Source organism: Crocodylus porosus, unplaced genomic scaffold (assembly GCF_001723895.1).
Source record: "Crocodylus porosus isolate Cpor-Errol unplaced genomic scaffold, CroPor_comp1, whole genome shotgun sequence".
Lineage (NCBI taxonomy): Eukaryota > Metazoa > Chordata > Crocodylia > Crocodylidae > Crocodylus > Crocodylus porosus.
This window is the reverse complement of record NW_017728931.1, coordinates 121486439-121510436: the sequence shown is the minus strand read 5'-3', so window position 1 is coordinate 121510436 and position 23998 is coordinate 121486439. Positions and strand designations below refer to the sequence as shown.

At 46.7% G+C, this 23998-nt stretch overlaps 1 protein-coding gene across 1 annotated transcript in view; it reads left to right on the top strand.

The window, feature by feature from the left end:
- Positions 1–4443: 4443 nt before the first annotated feature.
- The window catches only part of CDHR3 (cadherin related family member 3), a 67938-nt gene continuing 48383 nt past the window's right edge, over positions 4444–23998 (top strand). The window contains exons 1-3 of the mRNA XM_019543967.1: positions 4444–4453; positions 13213–13415; positions 20997–21165. Of these exons, the coding sequence (XP_019399512.1) occupies positions 4444–4453; positions 13213–13415; positions 20997–21165 (382 nt within the window). The remainder of the gene's footprint in view (positions 4454–13212; positions 13416–20996; positions 21166–23998) is intronic.

Genomic DNA, 23998 nt, shown 5'->3' with positions numbered 1-23998 from the left:
CTCCACATCCTTTTTGAATTGTGGAGCCCAAAACTGGACGCAGTACTCCAGCTGCGGCCTCACCAAGGCCGAGTACAAGGGGAGAATGACGTTTCTCTCATACTCTTCGCTTCCCTAATTCTCCTGATCACCTAGACATCTCTTTTTCTAACTAACACTTGTTTTATCTAGTTTTGAAAGCAAAAATGAAGAAAAAAAATTAGAAATAACCCCACCCTGGACTTTTCCTGCTCCACTTGATCTTCAAAATCTTAGAGTATATCACTGTTTTCTCTGCCTTGACCTCCTCTCACCTGCTTCATATCCCATAAAATATTATTTCCACTGCATCAGAACTGCTTTGATGAACCTCATGAGTGACCCCCTCCACATGACTTGCTATGGAGGTCTCTCCCCTTCATTCATACTTTTCTAACTGGCTGCCACACTTGACACAATGATTTACTCATTGTTTTTCAGTGTTATCCCACAGCCTCAGGTTTCTTTTAATTCTGACTTAACTGCAAACCTGACAACGTCTCCAGACAAATGAAACAGTCTCATGGGATACTCTGTGGAAGAATGTAGTGGAAGAGAGAATTGAGGAAGGAGTCCAGAAAGGCACTGCTGGGGACTGTGGGAAGGTGGAGGAAAGAGAACCTGTTTCTCCTGTACATGAACCTCTCACATGCCTTTTCTTTTATTTACCTACCATTTCCTTTTCTGTACCACACCTTTTTTGCAGGCAATGCTTGTCACTCCTTTTCTCTCCCCCTTTACCTTCAGGTCCTCTGCTCAGAGCACACATACCTCTTGAAGGCTTTTCAGTAACATCCTGACGACGGTGGAAACATGTTGAAAGAACAAACAAACACAAGACAACTATGCAGATGTTTGTTTTTTTCATGTAGCACTTTCTTAACATGCAAATCATAAGCTTTTGTACTGAGGGACAGACATACATGAGGGAAAACCATAAAGATTTAAGCAAATGTATAAATCAAATTTCAATCCAGCCCAGGTTTCCTGTCTCCTAGTGTTGCGTCCATTCACAAGATGAGCTCGGAGAGGTTGTTTTTATCTTTTCTTTGTTGCAGAATATGAAAGGTTTGATGTGCGAGGAAAAGTCTGATTTATGTAATTGTGCACATGGGTACTGAACTATTGTTGCCAATGGGATCTGTGTGGGCACTCAGACATAAGAAAGACCAAATGAATAGTCTGAGATATGTATTTATAGAAGAAATAGCCTTAGGAGAAAGGACAAAAAATTCTGTCCTCAGAGCAGGGAGGAGGGGGAGTCCTGCTCACATCTTTTCAGAGGTACAGGAAAGGAGGAAGCCCAGTGCTCTCACACTGCAAATGAAACAAATGAAAACTCTGGTAGCTGAAAGTATCCGTTATTTTAAACCTTAGCCCAGCAGTTCCTATAGTTCTCTTGGGTGTTTAGGAGGCATCTGTGTTTAACTGAAAGGACTATAAGCAACCACTAAAATGAAACAAACATACAAGATGTTTTACTAAAATTAAAGGTTCCAGATTTACATTCACATGCTCAGATCTGTCCATTGATGGGTTTCCACACACGTGGACCTTATCAAATTTAATTACCTCTGTAATGACACTTCATAGAGGTATTTTCATGGGTCAAAGGACAGAGCATTGACTTTGCAAGCAAAGAAGAGGACTGACTGAGTCAGGGCTAGTCTTGCTGAGGGGCAGACTATCCAGAACACAAACCAAGTTGGAGTCTCTAACAGGTAACCTTGCCGATCTCAGGGAACCCCTAGGATCAGGTGCACATCCTGCAGCCTGTATGGGGGACCAGGGGAGGAAAACCTGTACCCCCAACAGAATAATTAGTGGGAAAATGCCATGAACAGAGCCATGAGATTGTTTCCTCCCACTTAGTCCTATGAAATTTTCCCATGACAGAAGCCAAGTGCACTGGTCTCCTCTGATATAGCACTTTTCATAAGGAGATTACCAAACATTTCAAATTTGCACTCTGCCTCACAATGTGTAAGTGAATAAGAAAAGCACTACTAACCCTTTTTTACTGATAGGGAAAGATGCTTCAGTGATTTGCCTCAGGTCACACATGAAATCTGTGGCAGAGTAAATAAACTAAACCCAAGTCTTCCATGTCCTAGGCAAGTGTCCTAAACAGACTTATCCTTCTTACACTCACCTCCCTTGTAAAGTTTAAGAAGATTCTGTGGCCCGTATATAATAAATTGGTGGTTCCAGTCCAATTCTCACGGGAGAGGTGTCTATACACAGACCCCTTTACCACAGCTGGTATTAATTGTGCCTGGCTGGAAGTCTACACAGAAGTGGAAAGTTTCTTATTGGAAGCCTCCAGAAAAAGACCAAGGAATGCATGGCTTGTGTGCTTCTGAAAAGGGTTTGATGGTAGAGCCATAGCTGACAGCCCACTCCAATTGAAGATTAAGTTTAAACTGCCAAAGAGTTCCTTGAGTGATGCTATTAAACCAGCTCCTTAAATGGAATAATCTGTACCAGCCAAAGGACTTTCTTGCCAGTATAATGGCATCTGCACTATGGTTTTCAAGAGTGTGATTTTTAATAACATAGCCACATTAGTAAAAGCCCCATGTGAAAAGCAGTTATAGCAGTATAACCATATTTATATTTCCCCAAACTATCACAAGATATAGTGCTCTAACTCAGTTCACGCTAGAAGTTTTTGCTCATAGAACTATTCCAATATAACAGCATCATCAAACTCCCCTTTAACCCCAACCATTGGAGCTGTGATAGCAGCCTGTGTAGGTAATACCAGAGTCAGCTCTGATTAATCAAGCTTAGGTACCCAAAAGCAGTGAACCCACAGTGGTACAAGCTGTATGTTAGTCCCCTCTGCAGATCTCCAGGGGTTGGGCAGCCTATGACACCATAGCTTCATTGCTATGGGTGATTGGGCTCATTAGGGCATATCTACTTTGGCTATGGGTACATGAGCCATTATCATGCCTCTGACTGTAGTGTATATAAGGCTTAGTGAACTCTGTGATCCTCCCCCCAGAATAAGTGTAAAATAACATGGAGCAACCAGGGAAACTGTTGTACATCAGCGCATGATATCTGGTCTCTGCAGAGTATACCTCATTCCTCAGAGCTTATCAAACCAGTACTATGTTTGCTATTTTGTAAGCAGCTAGATTTTTTGTCTCCTTGGTATTTTAAGAGAATTGAGATGTAAGGCATATTAAAGATGTTTTTTGCCAGGTATGACAGTCCTATGCACAGAATGCCAGCAAGGAGCAGTCCACTGAAGAACAAACAGAATGACGGTGTTTGAAACTCCCTTAGCTACAGCAAAACCTTTGTTTGATTTCTCATGCAACAGAGTGACAAGGGGAAATATTAAGTGTGGCTGATCTAGACTGAGGAAGCTATTGCAAAATCTTCCTTTAGTTCACATCCTAGGGGTATGGATGTCAGGGAAGATGCAGAACATGTTCTTTTTCTTCATTTTGTTAGGAGGAATAGCTGGTAAGAACACACCTGCCTGGTATAGTTTTTCTTATGGGTATTTTATATATGTATATATACTTTTGTTTAAATCAGAAATCTTGATTAAACAAATTATAGTTATAGGTCAATGTACTTCAGTAAGAAAACAACTATGGAGTTGTACAATGGACATAGAATTTGGCTTACTGTGATGAATTGAGTGCCAATATAGTAATACGCTGGGTCAGAATATACTATCTACTGTTCCATATGAGAGTTTGGAGGTGGGAGAAGAGGCGAGTTCTCAAAGAAGCAAGACTGGTTTACTTAGGTGCAGACTTCTTTTTGTATATGTGTTCTGGAAGCATTAAGTTTTAGAGTACCTCAGAATTAGTTTGAGGGAGATGTTAAAATTCTATTACCTTGGCCAATGCTTGTGACAATTTTTGAGGTATGGAATCGTCCTGCAAAAAAATTTATGGGGCTAACCTTGTATTTGTGGTTGCATTTTGCACAAGTGTATATGACTGCACAAGGTGCAAATAAGATAAAAGTACAGCTAGGAGAACTGAGGTATTGCGTACAGTTGAAAGTGAGGTTGGATTAAAGAGTGAATTGAAAATGAAATATCTATTCGTAAATTACATCATGTGTGGACCTACTCTTATTCTAAACTAGAAAATATCTTATTCCTGTTTAGCTTACTCATTTTCAAATAGATATTCCCAAAATTTTTAATAACAGTATGTACAGACAAGCCCTGTGCTTTTTTTCAGCTTAATATCAGCAATAAGTTTAACCGTATCATTTAGTCAAACAAAAGGCATTAATATAGCAAGCACAACAGGTTTGCAAACTAACAAGCTTGCTAAAAAATATGCTGCTGGCTCCATGTGTTTTTGCCTGTGTGGCTCTTAATAACTTAAGGTACAGACACGAGTGACAATTTTTGCCTGATCTGACCCCTGAAAGTGCCCTACAGCCATGACCCAACGTAAGTGTGTGGCTGCAGAGTGCTTTAAAAGGGCCTGATTTCACAAGGGTTCAGATGAAGGCACTCCAAAGTAAAGCACCTTCATTAACTTGCATCTGCACACACTGCGTGCGTCCACACTGTAAGCACGTGAACTTGCAGCAGCTTAAATAGAAGCAGTAAAAATTTGAGCCAGGGCTTTTTGCCTCAGCACACATGCTCGGGCATGCACTTCGTTGTGGAGCAAATTGTGCCACCTGGGGCAAAAAAACCCTGCCTGGCTCCTCCTGGATCTGCAACCAGGGGGAGCTAGAACCTGGGGTCAGCACCTGTGCTGTCCCCAGCAGTATAAAAAGCTGCCCTGTCCTGGCCCCACCAGTACAAAAACCTGCCCTGGCCACCAGCTCAGGGTTACTTGACCTCAGGAGCTTTACTGTTTCATTTTAATCACAGAAAAATTTTGTGTTACTTTTTTAAATCCAAAAATTGGGGATTTTTAAAAATCAGAGAGAACCAGGATCCCTGGTTATTAGCACTATTTTTTTGCCTGGTACCTGTCACTGATAAGCAGGTTGTATCCACATTGCAATTGCTGGTGTCAATGTACTATGTGCAACCATGCCCAAATTAATTTTAATCTAGCCAGTTCGGGTAGCAGACAGTGCATATGCTTGCATCCCAGTGAACCCTGGGGCACAAGTAGGCTTATGTAGCCTATCATGAAGACCCTGCTGCCAGATCTTCAATGCTATTGGTTACCAAGCTACCTAGAATGAAACAAAAGTCTTTCCTCTCTCCTGTTGCCTAAGAAAAGGTGTTCCAGCCAGCTTCCAACTCCAAAAGACATGTATGTATCCATCAGGAACACTAATTCACTTCTTTTAAAGGAGACTCTTAGAACAGATGGCACTACAATAAAGACAGTGGATTAGACATATTTTTATATATCATTGGGCACGTCCACACATGCAAGCATGTGCACTTTGAACAGCTCAAATAGAAGTGGTGCAAATTTGAGCTGGGGCTTTTTGCCTCAGCACACATGCTTGGACATGCACTTTGGCATGGATCAAATTGTGGCACTTGAGGCAAAATTACCCTGGCTGGCTCCTCTCTGATCCACAGCCAGGGGGAACTAGAGCCTGGGACCAGCACCTGTGGTGCCCTGTCCTGGCCCCATCTGTACAAAAAGCTGCCCTGGCAAGCAGCTCAGGGCTACTCACTCTCCCGAGCATCTGGGGCCTGGCCACTTGGTACCTGGAGACACTACCCCTTGTGACAGCTGGACTGCTGCAGCAGCATCCCAAATCCATTTTTAAAAATATCCCCAAATCCATGTTTTTCCACAATTAACACAAAGCCACCAACGCATACCCACCCATACACCCTAGACAGAGAGACAACAATCAGTTGGGCAATGCTTTATTAGTGTATTTAGAATGTTAAAGCAATGTGGAAGCCTACCAGTATCTCTATCATCATGATAAAATAAATTCTAAATGTCTATATGTGTTGAAGTGTATTTTTGGTTTTCTTCGCACATGATGGGTATGTGATAGGGGGATGGGGTGTTTGCAGGAAGGGGCGGTGCGTGTGTGGAGGGATGTGGGTTGGTGTGGGGTGATTGCTGGGGGGACTTCTCAGGAGGGGTGGGTCCCCTGGCCCCCACAGGGTGCAGCCCCCCCCACAGCACATGCAATGCCCCCCCCAACAGGGCCCCAGCCCCCCTGCCCAGGGTCCCAGCTCCCCCTGGACGGCCACTGCTCAGAGTCCCAGGCACCCTGGAGGGCCCCTGACCCCTCGCCCAGGGCCCATAACTTACCTTTAGCAGCAGTGGCAGGAGTGGGGAGCTCTGAGCCATGGCGGCAAGACCCAGCGTGGCACGCGGGGACTGCACACTGGGCTCAGCCGGGCCCTGCTGGCCCTGGGGGCTGTCTGCTGCCCAGCTGGACCAGGCCCTTGCTGGCAGGACCTGGTACAGCACGTGGGGACCGCATTCCAGGCCCAGGCAGGTCCTGGGGCTTCTCTGCTGACGGGCCAGGCCCTTGCTGGCAGGACCTGTCACCTTCGGTGCCTCTCTGCCACTTAGCCGGGCTGCGCCCTTGGTGGCAGGACGCAGTGCAGCATGCGGTCCCCTCGTGACAGGGCTAGCTGGGTCCTGCCAGCCCTCGGGGCCCCTGGCCGGGCCAGGCCCAGGGAAGCAGGACCCGACATGGCATATGGGGACCGTGTATTGCGCTGGGTCCTGCTGCCCTGCCGCTGGGTGGCATAGGGGCCCAGAGGGTGGCAGGGCCAGGCTGGGCAGGGATCAGGGGGGCCTGGGGGAGCAGGTGGGGCCATAGGGGCCCCCCCCCCATGGTGCCCTCCCCCCTCCTCCAGCCCTTCTGACCCCTTACTCACCATCACTGGAGCCCTGGCCGGCCAAGTGTTTCAGCTCCAGGGTGAGGGGCCAACCATGGAGATGCTCTGGCAGCCAGAGCATCTCCCTGGAGGACCCAGCCTCTGGTTGCCCTGCTTTTTTTTTTGTTTCATTTTTTTTAGATCCCTGTATATCCAGGGGTCTACTTTTCTCCCCGCGCTGCAAACTTGCAGCGTAGGGAACGTTTTTTCATTCCCGCATGTGCCTGTTGCCCCACCTCAAAAGGGTTTGAGGTGGGGCAAGAGGCATGTGTGCACTTGTCTGGACGCACCCTTTGAGAGCAACGTCCTATAATTTAGGCCACAGAATTTCATCCAGATTTTTCTGTATTTCATTCTATAACTTGTATTTGACTAAAGTAACTCTAGAAAGACATCCAGTCTTGATTTAAAGACTTCACAAGACAGAAAATGAATTATTTTGGCAGTTGTTAATTGTCATCACTTTTAAACATGTATGCCTCATTTTTTGCTTGAACTTCCAGCTACTGGTTCTTGTCATGTCTTTCTCTGCTAGGTTTAAGAACTCTTTGGTACCTGGTATTCTCTCCCGGTGAGCCTATTTGTACACAGTAATACAGCTATCTGTTGATGTTCTTTTGATTAGCTCCTGAAGAAACTAATTTGTTTAGTTAAAAGGGCATTTTGTCCTGTCCTGTCCTGTCCTCAAATGATGCTTTGTGGTACTCTTCTCTATCCTTTCCACTTCGGAAAGGAGCTCTTCTCAGGAGGCCGGAGACAGCAGGAGAATGAGCAAGATATTCTCCTGCTGTCTCCAGCCTCCTGCTTCTTCCCCTGCTTGTCTCCAGCCTCGGCAGAGCAGGAGACGGTAGGGGAATACCTCCCTGGCTGTCTCCAGCCTTGGGAGGGAGCAGGAGGCTGGAGACTCCCCCTGGAGACATTCCCCTGCTGTCTCCAGCCTCCCAAGGTATCCTCCATCCCCTCCCTCCCCACCCCCTGCTTACCTGCAAAAGCTGGGTCTGAGTCCCTGCAGCTTGCACTGCTGCCTGCCCAGCACAGGCAGGCAGCGTGCTTCAGGAGTGGGGAAAGGGCCAATCATAGAGATGCTCTGGCACTGTGCCAGAGCATCTCTGGAGGACTGAACCTCCAGTTGCCTCAGGGCACCTAACCTGTTTTTTTCGACCCAGGTTTTTGTTTGACCTGAGTCTAATTTTCTTCCCGCACTGCAAGTTTGCAGCATGGGGAACATCTTTTCATTCCTGCATGTGCCTCTTGCCCTGCCTCAAAGGGGTTTGTGATGGGGCAAGAGGCACATACCCGCTCATCTGGACACACCCACTGGGAACAGGGCTGATTTCTGTCAGCTCAGCCCTGCTTTCATCAATGTTTTCAGAATGGGAGAGAAGGGAAGGGAGTAGAGGGAACTCATTCTGGGGGTTGCCCAGTGGGCACTGGAGGATAGGGTAGATGGGTTGAAGTCCCCCACTTCACTTCCACAGGCTGTGGAAACCCCAGAATGGACCTCCCTCCCCTGCCTGCCCAGCCCTGATCTAGGTGTGCTCAGACACAAGCTCATGAAGGTGCTCCACTTTGCAGGGGAAGAGGCAGCAGAGAGGCAGCCTCTCTCTCTGGATCAACTCCAAATTGGAGCTTGGTGCCCCACACTCCCAACCAAACAGCTAATGTCTACTGGGTCGGGAGGATCAGTCTAACTCATGACACTTTCTGAGCTGCAGTCTGTCCCCTTAGGCATAACTTCAGTAACTTAAAGGTGAGCCTTCTTAAACTGTGGTCAGTGGATGACTGAGCACTTACTGGTGCTTGCAGAAGGGCACAGCCACTATATATTGGTAGTGTCACGTTGCCAAATCACATGCATCTCTCAATATTTCGTGTTTTCTTTGAAGCCCCAATTACTCTAATGAGGACACTACAGAAGACTCTCAACCTTCATTTAAAGAAAAATTAACTCAGGGGTCCTTGTGGGTGCAGAGAAAAGCTTGGAAATGTGGATTAAGGCCCAAGAAAGACAAAATGTTTACACCAGTTTAATTAGTACTACACCAGTGGAGAAAAGTTGTAGGCAGATGACAAAAACCCCTAAAACAGAGCAACTTTGTCCAATCCAGAGAAGAAATGCATCTTAATAAATCAGAGGTTAATATTCTAGTGGTGTGTCTATATTGTGAGCCCAGACTGTGTCAGTCTTTAACAGCTTAGAGTAAATGTCTACAAAGATCGGCATCTGCTCTCTCCTACCATCTGGTGACAAAATGCATTATTGCCACCTAGGGCATTTTAGTGCAAGGGAGTGGGAACATGTGTACCAGAGGTTCTTTAATTGGTTTTGGTTGTTACCCTACTTCCATTATTCAATTTCAGTCAGACTTGTGACCTTATTTATAGCTATCCCAATTCTACCTCTCCTAGTTTTGGAACAGTTGATGTACATGCCTTAGAGTGGTGGATATGCACTTTTCCACAGTCACTTGGCTCTGGTGATTAACGGGGTAGAGGGAGCATGACTGCAGTGCCACCCTTCTCCTGGACCCACCAAGTTCCTGCTCTTTGCAAAGAAGGCATACAAAGTAAGTGTATATAGGTCTCTTATGCCCTCTTTGCACACAGACAGAACAGCAGCTCCGCGCTGCAACTCATAATGCTTCGCATGAAGCATTTCACTGTTGGGTCTGGGAGTTGGGGATTCCAGCTGCTTGCCATGAGCCTGCAGTTCAGTTTCCATACCAGTGCCAGTTCCCCATCTCAGCCAGGATGCTGTTTTCAGAATGGGATGGGGGGAAAAGAGAGCAGAGCAGAGGGAGTGCTTCTTGGGGTTCCCTAGCTAGTACTGGAGGGTGGGCAGGGTGGATTGGAGGCTCCCCACCTTGGGGGGTGGGGCACCTGTGGTGCCCTCCAGCACCAGCTGAAAAAACTCCAGATTTTCTCTACTCCCTTTCCCCTCTGCCATTCTGAAAACAGTGACAGGCTGGGAGCTCCCCAGCCACAAGTGACAAGCATCATTTTGGAGTGTGTTTGTCTGAACTCTCATGCAATGTGGATTCAGATTTTTGTGGGATCAGGCCCTTTACAGCAGTCTGCAGCCTTTCTGTTTGATCACAGCTATAGACTGCTTTCTGCAGCCAAGTCAGGCAAAAACTGCCATTTCTGTCTGTGCCATTTCTGTACCTATACAAGGACCAAAAATAAGCTATCCCTAAGTGACTATAAATTTTGGCTGGATATAGAATACAGGGGAATTGAGTCTTCAGAGAGTATGGAATCAGTTTCACCTGGACCCCTCTAAATTTCACTGAAGAGCGCTGGAACTGACTTCTTGCCCTACAGAATATAGATTCTGCCTTGGAGCGTACACTGAGCAAAGTGAGACCTGAAGTTATTGCAAAGTGAAAAGGGGATAACAGATTTTAGTTTTGAAGTGATAAAACTAAAGTTTCATACACTAATGAAGAGCTCAAAAGCTAGAGGACATCATCTAAGCTTTAGGGAATTTAAGGAAAAGTGGAAATAGCTGTGAAAAAAATTCTCTCTGTTCTACAACAGCTTTACACTCAGAATCTCTTCCTTGTGCCAATGGTGTCCTGCCAAAATGTAAATGGGATTTCCTCAAAACCTTTGCATGCCATTTAGCCAGACCTGCCCCCTCTACTGTTGGAGTGGTGCTAGCTGGTACCTGGGAAGATCAGGCATGTTCTGACTATATGGGCTGGATGGAGTAGTCAATCTCCTCTAGAGTACAGGGGGAATAATAAAGGAACAGATTCATTCCCAAGTACAGGCTGGGCATGGTCACATACAGGCAGTGGTGAGGATCAAGATCAGTAGAGTTGGCCCTTTCTTCTCTCTTCCTTATGCCTGCTATAGTGGCAGTCCAAAGAGTGTGAGGACTACATGGACCAGCTGCTACAACAAGTGGGTGCACTTGTAGCATGGCAGCTACCTGAGTCAGAAAACAGCTGGGTCCCTTCAGCCTCAGAGAAAGAATACTAACAGCATTTGGGCTTTTTTTGTGGTCATATTTCTCCACCACCATCACTACTAACATAATTGATTCTTGCATTAGTGTAACTAGAGGTGGGCAAGCAGAGCACCAGCCCTGGGGCACTGATTCAGAGGGGACAGCAGAATGGCAGTCCCCAGAAAGCCTGCACCTCTGCAACAGCGACCCATGTTCTGGGAGCTCACACCAAAGCAGCAGCCGCAAGAGCCCATGCCACAGCTGCTGCAACCGTAGCAGCCTCTGTGCGAAGGGGTAAGAGCTCAGCGCTTCCTAATCTGCCTACGCCACTAATGTTGAGTTATGCTTCTGGATTCCTGCCTCTCAAGTTCCCATTGCTGCACACAGAATCAGCTCATAAGTTTGGGTTTAGGAAAATGCTTCTTTTGTATTAACGTATAAAATTAATAGATTAATGAGAAAGCATACAAGGACTTCTGGGCCTCCTCTCCAGTCTCCTGCTGCAGAGACTTAGATGTTCCTTGCAGGCTGCGTCCTATACCAGCAGCAGCATAGCTGTGTTCATATTGTAGGCTGGGCAGGCTACTGCTGAGTGACCATGCCAGCTAGCCCTCTGCATGTGCCAAACAGCCTGCCTGTACTGAAACAGCTGCACTACTCGTTTAAGAAGCAGCCTGTGTGGAGCAGCACAGCATGCTTCAGGGCAGTGCTGCTGGGCATAGTAAATATTCTGAACAAACATGGCTTTGTAGTCCCACTGCTCATTCCTTTCCACTCCAGCAATCTTTTTCAATTGATTTCCTGGACTCTTCTCCACAATCTTAAGGGCCTATAGATTTTTATGACATGGGGAAGGGGAAAAGAAAGGAGAAATAAAGACAAAAATATAACCTGAAGTCCTGCTGTCCGCTGACTGTCTACTAACCAGGGGCTCATATTGGGCCCTTCCAGATCACCAATCCTTACATGGCCACAGATGACCTATGGTGGCTGCCTCTATTTTGGCCAGCACCAAGGACCTCCAAAGCTAAAAGCAGGTGTCTCTGCAGAATAAGCCATGCTGTTATATCAAGAGCCGTTAGACACATCTACAGTAGATCAAGTGCCAAGGCACATGTGGCACTCACTAGCAGGTTTCCTGGTCTTAGGACATAAACAATTCAAATACAAAAGCACTTATCTCTAGGCAGTACTCAACTATTCTTCTTCCTTCCATTAGGGCCAGCACTGGGCAAGGTTTTCATAGCCCTTCCTTCCCTATCTTCCAGTCACCAGACTTGTAGTCTTCAGGGCCAGGTTTCTTTTTCTTTGTAATTAACAAGCTTATTGCCTTGGCCTGCCTCTTCACCATCTACACCTGCTGCCTGTCTCTCCTGGCAACAGATGTACTGATTTGCAGCTAGTCTCCCTGTAGCACTGCACTCACTCACTTCTAGTAGCAGGGGCAGGGGCTCCTTGCTAGAATCTTATGAGCATATATCAATTATCTATTCCCCTGGCATTGCTGTGGCAGGACATTGGGACTATACTCATCTCTCCTGCTTTTAACTTATGACATAGCATAGTGTGTTCTTGCAGTTTCTGGGGCCTTATTGAGAAGAAGCTATTGAGACTCCCTGGGATAAATACTTGCCTGAAAATTTGTTACTGGAGTTGAGGGCCAAGGGGGCCCTTTCCAGTCCTACATTTCAGTCCGCTGGTGGTTGCAGGTCACTTCATTAGGAGAAGAAATATGAACTTGGAACCCAAGTATATGAACTTTTAAGGGGAAAAAACCAACCCCCTGCCCCCACAAATCTCCCCCAAAACCTAACCCAGGTAGTGGATCCAAATTGCTTACAAGGTAATACCAACCTATCACAATGCACTCAACTTACCAGGGGTTGAGAGCACTCAGCCTTCCAGGTGGTGCTAATTAGCATGTTGCAGAATTAGCCTTACCTTTCTTGAGTTAATTTACAAGGCACGTTGGAAAAAGTGGTAAAGGAGAAAGGAAGAAAACATGAGCTGTTGAGAGCAGAATTCACAAAGAAACTGGGATCACTTTTTTAACTATACATTTTTGTTTCACTTAATTTATTTTTATTGTGATTCATGTGGAAAAGTGATAGATGGTGCTGCAGTGGTGATTGGTTGGGTGATGGAAACAGCTTGTGTTTCCTAGATATTGCATGAATGTAAGCAGTGCAATAATGAAACTACCTTAAACATCAATCCTTTTTAATGAAAGTACTGCATTACTTAAGCATAAAATAAATGGTTTGATTTCCCTGTCATTTGCATCTATAGCAGTGTAATGCCACAATTCACTACAGCTGAAGTAGGAAGAGCACCAGCCCATTGGTGTTCAGCAATGATAGTGCTTAGTACAAGATAAACGCTCTTACTCACAAAAGTAATTTCACATTCCTTTCCAAATTTGCAGGAGGAGGCACTCTGTCGCTTGAAAACTTACCAACTACAGGCAACATTGCAGAAAATTCTCCAGCCAATGCTTCAGTTCACGTGTTCAGTGTCAAGTTATCACCATCTCGTGCAAGAGTAGCTGTACAATATCCTATCATAATAAATTCAAATCCACTTACAAATGCTTTTCAGATTGTTCCTGAAAGTGAACTTGTATACAAGGTGAGTTTTCAGACTACGTATAGCAATGTTTAGGTCATGAAGACTGACACTGGATTACTGAGAGCTGCTATCTGGATAGAAGAGAGTCACTTCCCTTTTAATCATAAGAAAAAAGCTGAAAAAGCAGATCAAGTTACCTATTACAATAAGTTTAAAATGTATGACACATGACGTGCTTCTAGGGCGCAGGGGGGAAATCAACATTTGTTTCCAAGTAAACTAAACTAAGCTAAAGTAAGGCCCTTTAATTCTGAATGAGTCCATGCTAGGGTATAATGTAGTCTTGATTAATCTACTTTTAACATTTGTTTGAATTAATTTTTCTGTCTCCAAGGATCATGATATTGTGAAATCAGAATCAGGCTCCACTGAAACCAATGTGGGGTACTATTTTAGAACCTAACTAACACACATTAATGGGCTGGAACCACAGCCCTATGTAATCATAGAGTCATATAAAAATAGAGGTGGAAGGAACCTCAAGAGATCATCCAGTCCAGGGCTGTCAAACTCATCTGGCCCTATGGGCTGGATGAGTGGTACAGAGCTGGTCCATGGGCTCGATGAATGGCATGTGGCTAGTCCTATGGACTGGATAAAGTCCATGGAGCTGCAACCCCCTTCCCCCATGCTGGATCCAATGCATGCAGCACCCATGTAGGACCATTCCAGGATCCATAGTGCACACAGCACTCACCTTGGAGTAGCTAAGTGTGGGTGGGGGGAGGCACCGTGTGCAGTGTGGAACCCAGAGTGGCTGAAGCAGGCACCATGTATGGTATATACTCTGGGCCCTGCACATGGGGCTGGTCTAGTGTTTGTTATGTGCTGCATGTTGGTCCACTCTGAACCCAGACACAGCACCAATGGCTGGATTATGAGGCTCCACAGGCCAAATCTGGTCTGTGATCTGTATCATTGATACCTATGATCTAGTCCAATCCCCTGTTCAAGGCAGGATCAACTCTGTCGAGTGTTTGTCTACCCTGCTTTTGGTCTTCAGCACTGGGACTTCTTTTGGGTGGCCTCAGAGGACTTCAGGACCACCCTCTAGCTACCACAGCAACATTAGAGAGTCCAAAGCAACAATAATAATTAAAAAATAAAATTAAAAAAATGCTCAGTCCTTTATTTCACCAGCAGGCTGTCATCCGCCCTGATCCACCTCATCTTTTCCCTTTACTGGACAGAGCTCTCTTCTTAGGACAGCATGGTCTTACCATCCTCACTTAGTTCAATGATCTTATCCCATTCTTTCATCCCTACCAGGGTGCACAGGACTCTGCCTTCAGTTCCACACTATTTCACTAAGTGCCATAATAGAAATCATACACCTTTCAACTACGGACCCAATCCTGAAATCCCCAATGCTTCTAAATTAAAAAATTGCTTCCTACAAGTACTTCCTGCTTTCCCATCATCAAAAGAACCAGTCACTTCTTCATAGAAGGAAAACAGGTTGGTCAGGTTGACTTTCTCTTGGTGAATCCATGCTGGCTGTTCCTGATCCTAGGTAATTCAAAATAGCCTGACTGATCTGTAATTCTCCAGATCCTCTTTCTTCCCTGTCCTAAAGATGGGGACTATATTTGCCCTTTTTCAATCAGCTTGTGCAACAGCGCCCTTGTGCAGCTCCATGGGTGGCATCAGTGGATGCACTGCACTGACACTGGCACAGTGGTAGTGATACTGGAAATGCAGTTGCTTCTGTTTTTGGATGCCTCCCACTCCACCCTGCCCCCAGGGTTGCCACCTAGTGCCAATGACCCATTTGCCTCCCCTTCATTACACTATTGTCCAGGACTTCGCCTGATCTCCATGAGTTCTCAAAAGTACACCCCACGGTTCTGAAATTACCTCAGCCAATTTGTTCAGTACTGTAGGGTGCATCCCATCCAGCCCTGACAACTCAAAAGCATCTAGTTTGTTTAAGTAAACCCTAAAGTATTCTTTCACTACTCCAGGCTGTGTATCTCCTTCCCTCTCTTTGCTATCAACTGTGCTCATCATCTGACAGATGACTATTCATGAAGACTGAAATAAAAAAAATCATTGATACTTTAGCCGTTTCTACATCATCAATAAGTAAACTGACTTTTGCATTCACTAAGGGACTTACATTTTCTTTGGTCTTCCTCTTACTTCTGACATACTTGTGGAATCCCTTTTATTGCCTTTTATAACTTTTGCCAGTGCACCTCAAATCATGCCTTGGTCTTCTTGATTTTCTCCCTGCACATCAGTGCAATATTTCTATAGTCTTCCTTAGTAAAATGATCAAGTTTACACTTTTTGTAGTATTTCTTTTTGAGTTTCTTTGAGATTGCTGCTTAGTCAGGCCATTTTCCTGTTGCAATTCTCACTCTTCTGTTGCATCCGAATACCTTGTTCCTTCAGCCTTAATAGGACCTCCTTAAAGTACAGTCTTCTCTCCCAGACTCCTTTCCCCTCAGAGCTGCCTCCCAGGGAATCCTGTCTACCTTTTCCCTGAGTTTATTAAAGTCTGATTTTTTTAAGTCCAGTGTCTTTATTCTGCTGCCCGTAGGATCTTGAACTCTATCATTTAATGGTCATTATCACACAAGTTACCTTCTACTTTCACATTCTTTAACCAGTTCCTCCTGTGTACTGCTGTTTCCCTCCTAGCAGATGTCACGGTTATTAAAAAGAATCATGAGAACCAGGTCCTGGGATTTAGAAGCTTTCACCAGTTGTTTAAAGAAGGCCTTGTCTGCCTCATCTTCCTGGTTTGGTAGCCTGTAGCACATGCCCGCCATGACAGCCCCCTGCTGCTGTTCCCACTGACTTTTACCCAGAAGCTTTCAACAGACCTACCTTTCAGTTCATACTGTACCCCAGAACACATGTACATCTCTTTTAAATATCAGACAACACCTCTTCCTTTTTCTCCTACCTGTCTTTCCTGAACAAATTATACTGATCCATGACAGTACTCCAGTCATGTGAACTATCCCACCACAGGTCTGTAATCCCTTAGATCATACTTCTGAGAATATACTAGGATTGCCAGTTCTTCCTGTTTATTCCCCATGCCTTAGTATATAAACATTTCAGATAACTGATTGTCCTGTTTTCTCCATAGGCACATTGCCAAAGCTTTTAATTTTGCATCTCCTTATTGGTTTTTTTTTCAGGTCCTCTAGTTCAGGGTTGGCCAGAGTTACTCACCCTAGGAGCCACATCTGATCCCCTGTGGAAGTTCAAGTGCCACAGTGGAGAGGTGGGGGCGGTGCTGAATGACCCAGAGTGGAACATGGCGACGGGGGTGCTGAGCAACCGGGAGCTGTTCCAGCTTCCCCAAGGGGAGTGCAGACTGGGGTAAGCAGTGCAGCTGCAGCTGCAGCCCCTGCCCTGGAAGCCCAGTGCCTGAGCTAGCAGTCTTGTGAGAAATAGGTGGGGCTTCGGCCAATTTTTAGCAAGCCACACATACAGTGTCGGAGAGCCACATGTGGCTCCCGAACCACGGTTTGGCCACCTCTGCTCTACCTCTTTACTTACCTCTTGACTTTTTTCTCCATTCCCTGTTGAACCTAATTTAAATTCCTCCTTAGTTAGTGATCCTATATGCAAAGACAATCTTCATCAGATGGACCCTATCTTTTCCTAGTAATCCTTCTTTTTGCAACATCACCCTATAGGTAAAGAAATCAAAGCCTTTCTGGAGATATCATCTATGCAGCCCCATGTTGATCTCCAGGCTGCATCTGCTCCTACACAGGTTTTTGCCCTTGACTAGAAGGATCAATGAGAACACCACATGGAATCCTGTACACTTTATCATTGTATCCAAAGCCACGTACTCACTTTTGATCTGCTCAAGTTTGCCCCTGGCAGTACCATTAATTGTCAGAGGGACAAATGAATGTTTGCAACCTTTCTGTGACATCTTGGAGATGGGCTCCTGGCAGGCAGCAGACCTGCTGAACCAACAGATCAGGCCAGCAGATGGGCGCACTCGTGCTCCGCAGGAAGGAATCACCAACCACCACCACCTGGTGCAGTAGTGACATGTAGGGGGTAATGGGGGTGCATGTGCACCCCCTGAGGGCTCTGGTGCACCCCCTGACAGGCTGCATGTGCCACTCAGGTGATGGGCAGGGGGGAGTGCTGGTTCCCACCCTGAGAGTGCTGGCCAGGGAGTGGAAGTGCCCCCTAACCCCCGGCTGGCGAGACTGACCATGGCGGGAAACCTCCCCTGGTCAGTGACTGGTCACTGGGAGGCATGTGCTCCCCCTAAGGTGGCACCAATTGCCCCTGACCTGTTGCTTTCTTTTGGTGACAGTGGTCACAGTCCTCCCACACCTTGGGGGTTTGTGGCTTGGCATCTACTGCCACTGGAGTAGATTCCTCCTTGTCTGACATTAGGGCTTTGAGGACCTGTTCTTTACCTGAACTGCTACAGGTTCAGAGGAGGAGTTCTGTCTGGTGCCAGAATTAAGAAGCTACCAGCTTCCACCTTCCACTCTGAGTCTTTTTCGTCTTCCAATGCCTTCTTGGCCTATTCCTCTTCCATGATGCTGGAAGATTCATTGTGCGCCAACATGATAAAGACCTAATGATCATGGATGCTTCTGAGCCTAGCCACCTCCCCTTAAAGCTCCCTTACCTGATTTCTGAGAGAATCCATCACGAGGCCCCACTCATACTGCAAACACCTCCTGAACCTGAATCATCTTTAGCAGGAATAGTCAGGTTGCAGCCTTGGAATGCCAGGCTATGATCTGGGATTGTGGTTTGGTGGTTGGTACTTCACTTGGACAGAGCTCACATGCGTACAGGCAGAGGAAGACCTGGCAGTGGCAGGAGCTTTAGCTCAACATCTTCCACCCATCCAGTTGACCCTTTTGCTAGCTACTTCTTCCTCTTCTGCTGCTATTTTCTGAAAAATCCCTCTTTCTCCTTTGTCTTAATAGCAGTCTTCAACTACCTGAAGGGGGGTTCAAAAGGATGGAGTTGGACTGTTACAGTGGTGGCTAATGCCAGAACAAGGAGCAACGGCATGAGTGTCTGGTACCTCTTGAGTCAGGGGGGGCATAGGCCCCCCCTGACACCAGTTAGCAACCGGGGGGGTGGGGGGAGCCCTCGCAGCTGATCTCACTCACCATAGTGGCCACTTCCAGAAGCAGTGTAGCCACTTTTGCTGGTGGCCTCACTCCTTGGCCAGTGCTTGCAGTGGGGCACTGGTGCTCCTGCCTGCCCCCTGCCCACCAGCTAAACAGGGAGCTCAGCCTGACAGGGGGTGCACCGGTGCTCTCAGGGGGTGTACATGCACCCCCTTGCACCTCCTACACACCGCGCTTGAGCATTGGTCTCACCTTGCAGCAAGGGAAGTTTAGGTTACATATTAGGAAGAATTTTTTCACTTGGAAGGTAATAAAACACTGGAATAGGTTACCCAGAAAGGTGGTAGAAGCTCCATCCTTGCGGGTTTTCAAAATCTGGTAGACAAAGCTTTGGCTGGGATGAACTAGTTGGAGATGGTTCTGCTTTGAAAAGGAGGTTAGACTAGATGACCTCCTGAGGTCCCTTCTAGCCCTAATTCTCTATTATGTGTTTGCTATTTGTTTACATAGAGGAAGGTATAGGGTGCTCTTGTAATGCCATAATCATGTGGCACATTTCTTGCTGGCAGTACTCTGTTAATTCCTGCCCACACACATTCTGCACTAGGAATTACTACTTGGCTTGACTAGACCAAACACATTCCACCATGTAGCAGGCCTTTATAGTGCAGACTGGAGACTACATCTCACCCCCAGAGAAAGACAGCCATTTATGTAGTTGTACTCTCTTTTCTCAGAAGGCCTTACTTCCACTTTGCAGTTACATGACAACTCTTCATCTCCTAAACACCTGCCCTTAAAAAGGGCCAGAAATCAGAGCAACTTTGTGCGTGCTATCCTTAGAGGGACAGTCAAGTCCTGGAGGGGACAAGTGTTTCAAGACTCTTTTCCTTCTGATCTGTCCCCTGTGCATGAGACTCACTTCCACAGGCACAATGTCTTGTCTTTCCACTCCCTCATTCTGCTATGGAACCTACAAGAACTTTGCCAGTTAAGGTTTTTCCCCTTATTTATCCTATGATGAATATTTTAATTCTACTAAAACCAAGTGGCTCCATCAGTTGTGCACAAGCCTTGCAGATTATCTATGCAAATTTAATTGATTATTACAATTCTTTCCTTTCTTCTCCTTCAGTATATCTTATTTCCCACCTAGCTGTGTCATGTCCAAGATCAGTTTACATGCTTCTCAGTTTACAAACTCCTCAGGGGCTTTGTACTTTGTCTTGTTTGGGAAGTGCCCAGCATGTTGCAGATACCATTAAAATAATGAGGACATTCCCAAGGAGTGCTGGTTTGTAGACTTATTTATTCAACTGATTGCAGGCACCAAGATGTGCGGGGCGTGAGCTGGGTTGTGGCTGTTGCCCTGGTGGGTTCTATCCCCTGGTGTTAATTTGCAAGAGGGAGAGGTAGACTCATAATTGTTCCAAAGAAAGCTTTATTTTGTTTCTTACTTACGCACCACTGATATAGATGTGGCTGCGCAGGCAGTTACACTTGGTTCAGTCCCGAACAACGACAAATAAAATCTCTCACTCGCGCACCACCGGTGTGAATGTGGCTGCACGGGTGGATTCCATCCCAGTTCAGGTGAGAGACGAAGGGAAGAAAACAACAAAACGCTGGATCTTGGTTCGGGTGGGGGATAATCAATAATTGAGCATCCGTCCCGTTCCGATGGAACGGATGTAAGGTAAACCAACGGCTCCCGGGTCAGGTGAGGGTGAAAACAATAAACCGCTGGACTTCCCGAGAACCAAAACAAGCCGATCAGCAAACAAACAGTTTTTCAGAGACAGAAGAAACCGTGGGAAGCTGGCCAGGCCTACCCACTTAGCGGTGGAAGCTCTGGCTTCTGCTCCTGCTAGCGGACTCAGAGCCATGGATGCTCTGGCCTCCGCGCGGTATCTTTCTGGCGTCCGCCCCAGGTGGAAACTCCACCCCAGTCTTTATAGGCCAGATGACAAGCCCAACCTCAAACCCTGATTGGTGGAATTTTCCCGCCAAAATGTTCGTGGGCTTTTCCTCAGGGGACGGGGTTTTCCCAGCGCATGGCCAGGGGCCATGTAGCAGGCTGAACAGGGACTTTCCCGGATCGTGAGGAGAGTGCTGACGGCACCTGTTGCTGGGCAAAGCTGGCAGAGCCCAGCCAGAGCATGACACAAGAGAAGGCTCAAACCTAAGACAATATGAAACATAGTACTATATCACTTTAATCTCTCTCACAATTTTTACAGGCCTAGTTCATATTAAGTTAATCTTCTCATTTGGTTGCTGGTCTCTAACATGTCCTAAAGAAAAAATTGGGGAAAGAATACACGGTACAATACATGGCATTTTACTTAAAAGTACCTAGACTCTTGTACAATACTATGGAGCAAATTAAACATAACAAAAAGTCTACTCATTGCTTACCAAAGTAAAATGTTCTTTTACCTACTTATCCATCCATTCATACTGCATAGTGTGCTAATAATAATCTGTTATATTTCAGGTTGTTACCACTGAAAATCCCATCCTGGATTATGAAGCTATGCCACATCTCTTTGATCTGCAGATCTATGTTATGGATACAGCTGGGGCAACTGACCTGCAAACACTTACTGTCAAAATAGAAGATGTTAATGAAGCTCCTATGTTTCAAGGCAATATGGCAACACAAAGTAAGAGGACTGCTTAAAAGGAACTGTGGAGATGAATACTTGAAACAGTGACAAACATTAATTGCTAAAGATTGCAGATAGAGTGTAGAGCAATGCCTCTGGTTGAATATTTCCATTTTAGAGGGTTATTGTTGTTATCGAAGTTGTATATTTTCAGTTCATATTTGGTACAATTGATCTTACTGAGGAGGTGAAAGTGTTTTGAGATATGCACCAAAATATGAATCTTCCATTTTCAAACATTGAAAAAGTGAAAAGAAAGAACCATTTGTGCTAGAAATATTTTATGATTTATTTTTGATTAGCTGAAGTACATCACTGGTTGGTATTAGAAATTCAAAGTTTGACAGGGATATAGTCACTTGGGGTGCTTACACAAGTTACATTTTTCGTGTGATTGGGCCTCTGGAAGACCTCTACAGCCACAACATAACACAACTGCATGGCTGAAGAGTGCTTTTAAAATGGCCAATTGCATGAAAAATTAACCCTTGTCAAATCAGCTGTTAGCTGAAAGCATTATAGAACCAAACGCCTTCACAGATTCATAGATGCTAGGGTCAGAAGGGACCTCAACAGATCCTTGAGTCCCCAGCCAGATGTCTATCCAGCCTTCTCTTAAGGACCCCCAAGGCAGGGAAGAGCACTACCTCCCTGGGAAGCCCATTCCAAATTTTGGCCACCCTTACCGTGAAGACGTTTTTCCTGATATCTAGCTTAAATCTCAGTCTGTGACCATTGTTCCTTGTTACCCCAAGAGGTGCCCTGGTGAACAAAGCATCTCCGATCCCTTGCTGCATCCCCCTAATGCTGGCTTGTCCAACATATGGCCCGCCCACCGAGGCATTTTCTACGGTTTACTTTCCTTCCCGCGCCGTGTCCCTCCCCAGCCCCTCAGCACCTCCCTCATGGCTGCTGAAGGCCTGGGGAAGGGACAAGGCTCCCACACGCCCGCGCCACCTGACGTTGCGGACGCGGTGGTGGGAAGGGCAGGAGCCGCGTGCCCTCGGGACAGGGCGAGCCCGGCCGCAGCAGCCGGGGCCGAGCTGCCTTTCCCCACCCGCGCCGGTCAGTCCCGTGCCGAGGGGCACGCGGCTCCGCCGCCGCTTCTGCTGCCTGGTGCCGCCCGGGGTGCTGTCCCGGCGGAGCAGCACAGGGGAAGCCGGCACGGGGGCCTGGCGTGACCTGCGCGGGACGAGGCGGCGGGAGCTGGTGTCTGCCGGACCTCGTGCTCCGGCCTCGCAGCGGGCTGCGGCCGGGCCCCGCGGTGAGCGGGGCGGGGCGGGCGCGCTGAGGGCCTGCGGGGCAGCGGCGCCTCGCTTCAGCCCCCCTCAGGCAGCGCCGGGTCGTGGGGCGGCGCTGCTTGGGGGATGGAGATGTGGAGCTATTTATTTCTCCCCTTCAGTCTCTGGGGCAGGAGCTGCCTGGATGCAGAAGGGGTCCCTCCTGCCCGCGCCCAGCAGCCGCTACCATGCACCTTGCAGTAAGGAGCAGGTGCAGTAGGGCCGCACAGGCAGGGTCTCTCTGGCCCAGGACAGAGGGTGTTTGAATGTGGCTCGCCGGCCCACTGGGTGATAAAAAGTTCACGATCCAGCCCCACATTCAAAAAGGTTGGACACCCCTGCCTTAATGAATTTGTAAACAGCCACAAGATCATCTCTCAGCCTTCTCTTTTGGAAGCTGAAGAGGTCCAGGTCCCTCCTCACAGGGCTTGTCCTATAATTCCCTAACCATATGAGCCGTCCTCCTCTGGACCCTCCTGAGTCTATCAACTTCCTTCTCGAAGTACAGCACCCAAAACTGGACACAGTACTCCAACTGTGGTCTGACCAATACTGCACAGAGGGGAAGTATCACCTCCTTGGATCTATTTGTTATGCATCTGCTGATGCACGATAAAGTGCGGTTAGCGTTGCTGATGATTTCGTCACACTGATGACTCATGTTCATCTTGGAGCCCACTATGACTCCGAGATCCCTTTCTGCTTCTGTGCTGCTGAGGAGGTCACTTCCTGGCCAGTAGGTGTGCTGGGTATTTTTGCACCTTAGGTGCAGCACTCTGTACTTGTCCTTGTTGTACTGCATCCTATTGTGTACTGTCCACTTTTCTAACTTGTCCAGGCCTGCCTGCAATCATTCCCTACCCTCTGGAGTGTGCATTTCACCCCACAATTTAGTATTGTCCACAGACTTGGACAGAGTACACTTCACACCCACATGCAAGATGAAGATATTGAAGAGCACAGGTCCAAGGACTTAAACCGTCTGGGACCCCACTACACACATCCTCCCAGGTTGATACCCACCCGTCTACTACCACTCTGTGTGCGACTGCTAATCCAATTTGCCACCCGCTGGACCATGTAAACATCTATATCACAGCCTTTTAATTTATTTATGAGAGTGGGATGAGATACCCTATTGAAGGCCTTGCTAAAATCCAAGAAAACAACATCCACCTCTACTCCTGCATCTAAGCATTTTGTGACCCTGCCATAAAACAAAACCAGATTGGTCAGACATGATCTCTACCTGCTACAAATCCATGCTGGTTTCCCTGCTGCATTATTTTTCCCGCTGGACTCCCATAAATATGATCCTTGATAATCTTTTCAAAGACCTTTCCAAGGATGGAGGTGAGACTGAGTGGCCTATCATTACTCGGCTCCTCCTTCCTCCCCTTCTTGAAAATAGGGACCACATTGGCCCTTTTCCAGTCCTCTGGGACCTGACCTTAGGGAACTTGTGCTTCCTCGAGGGTTAATTTTTCATGTCTTTGCCCGTCTGGGCTGGTGATTACATCAGCAAGCACCAGTTGAGCCCGGGTTTGGGG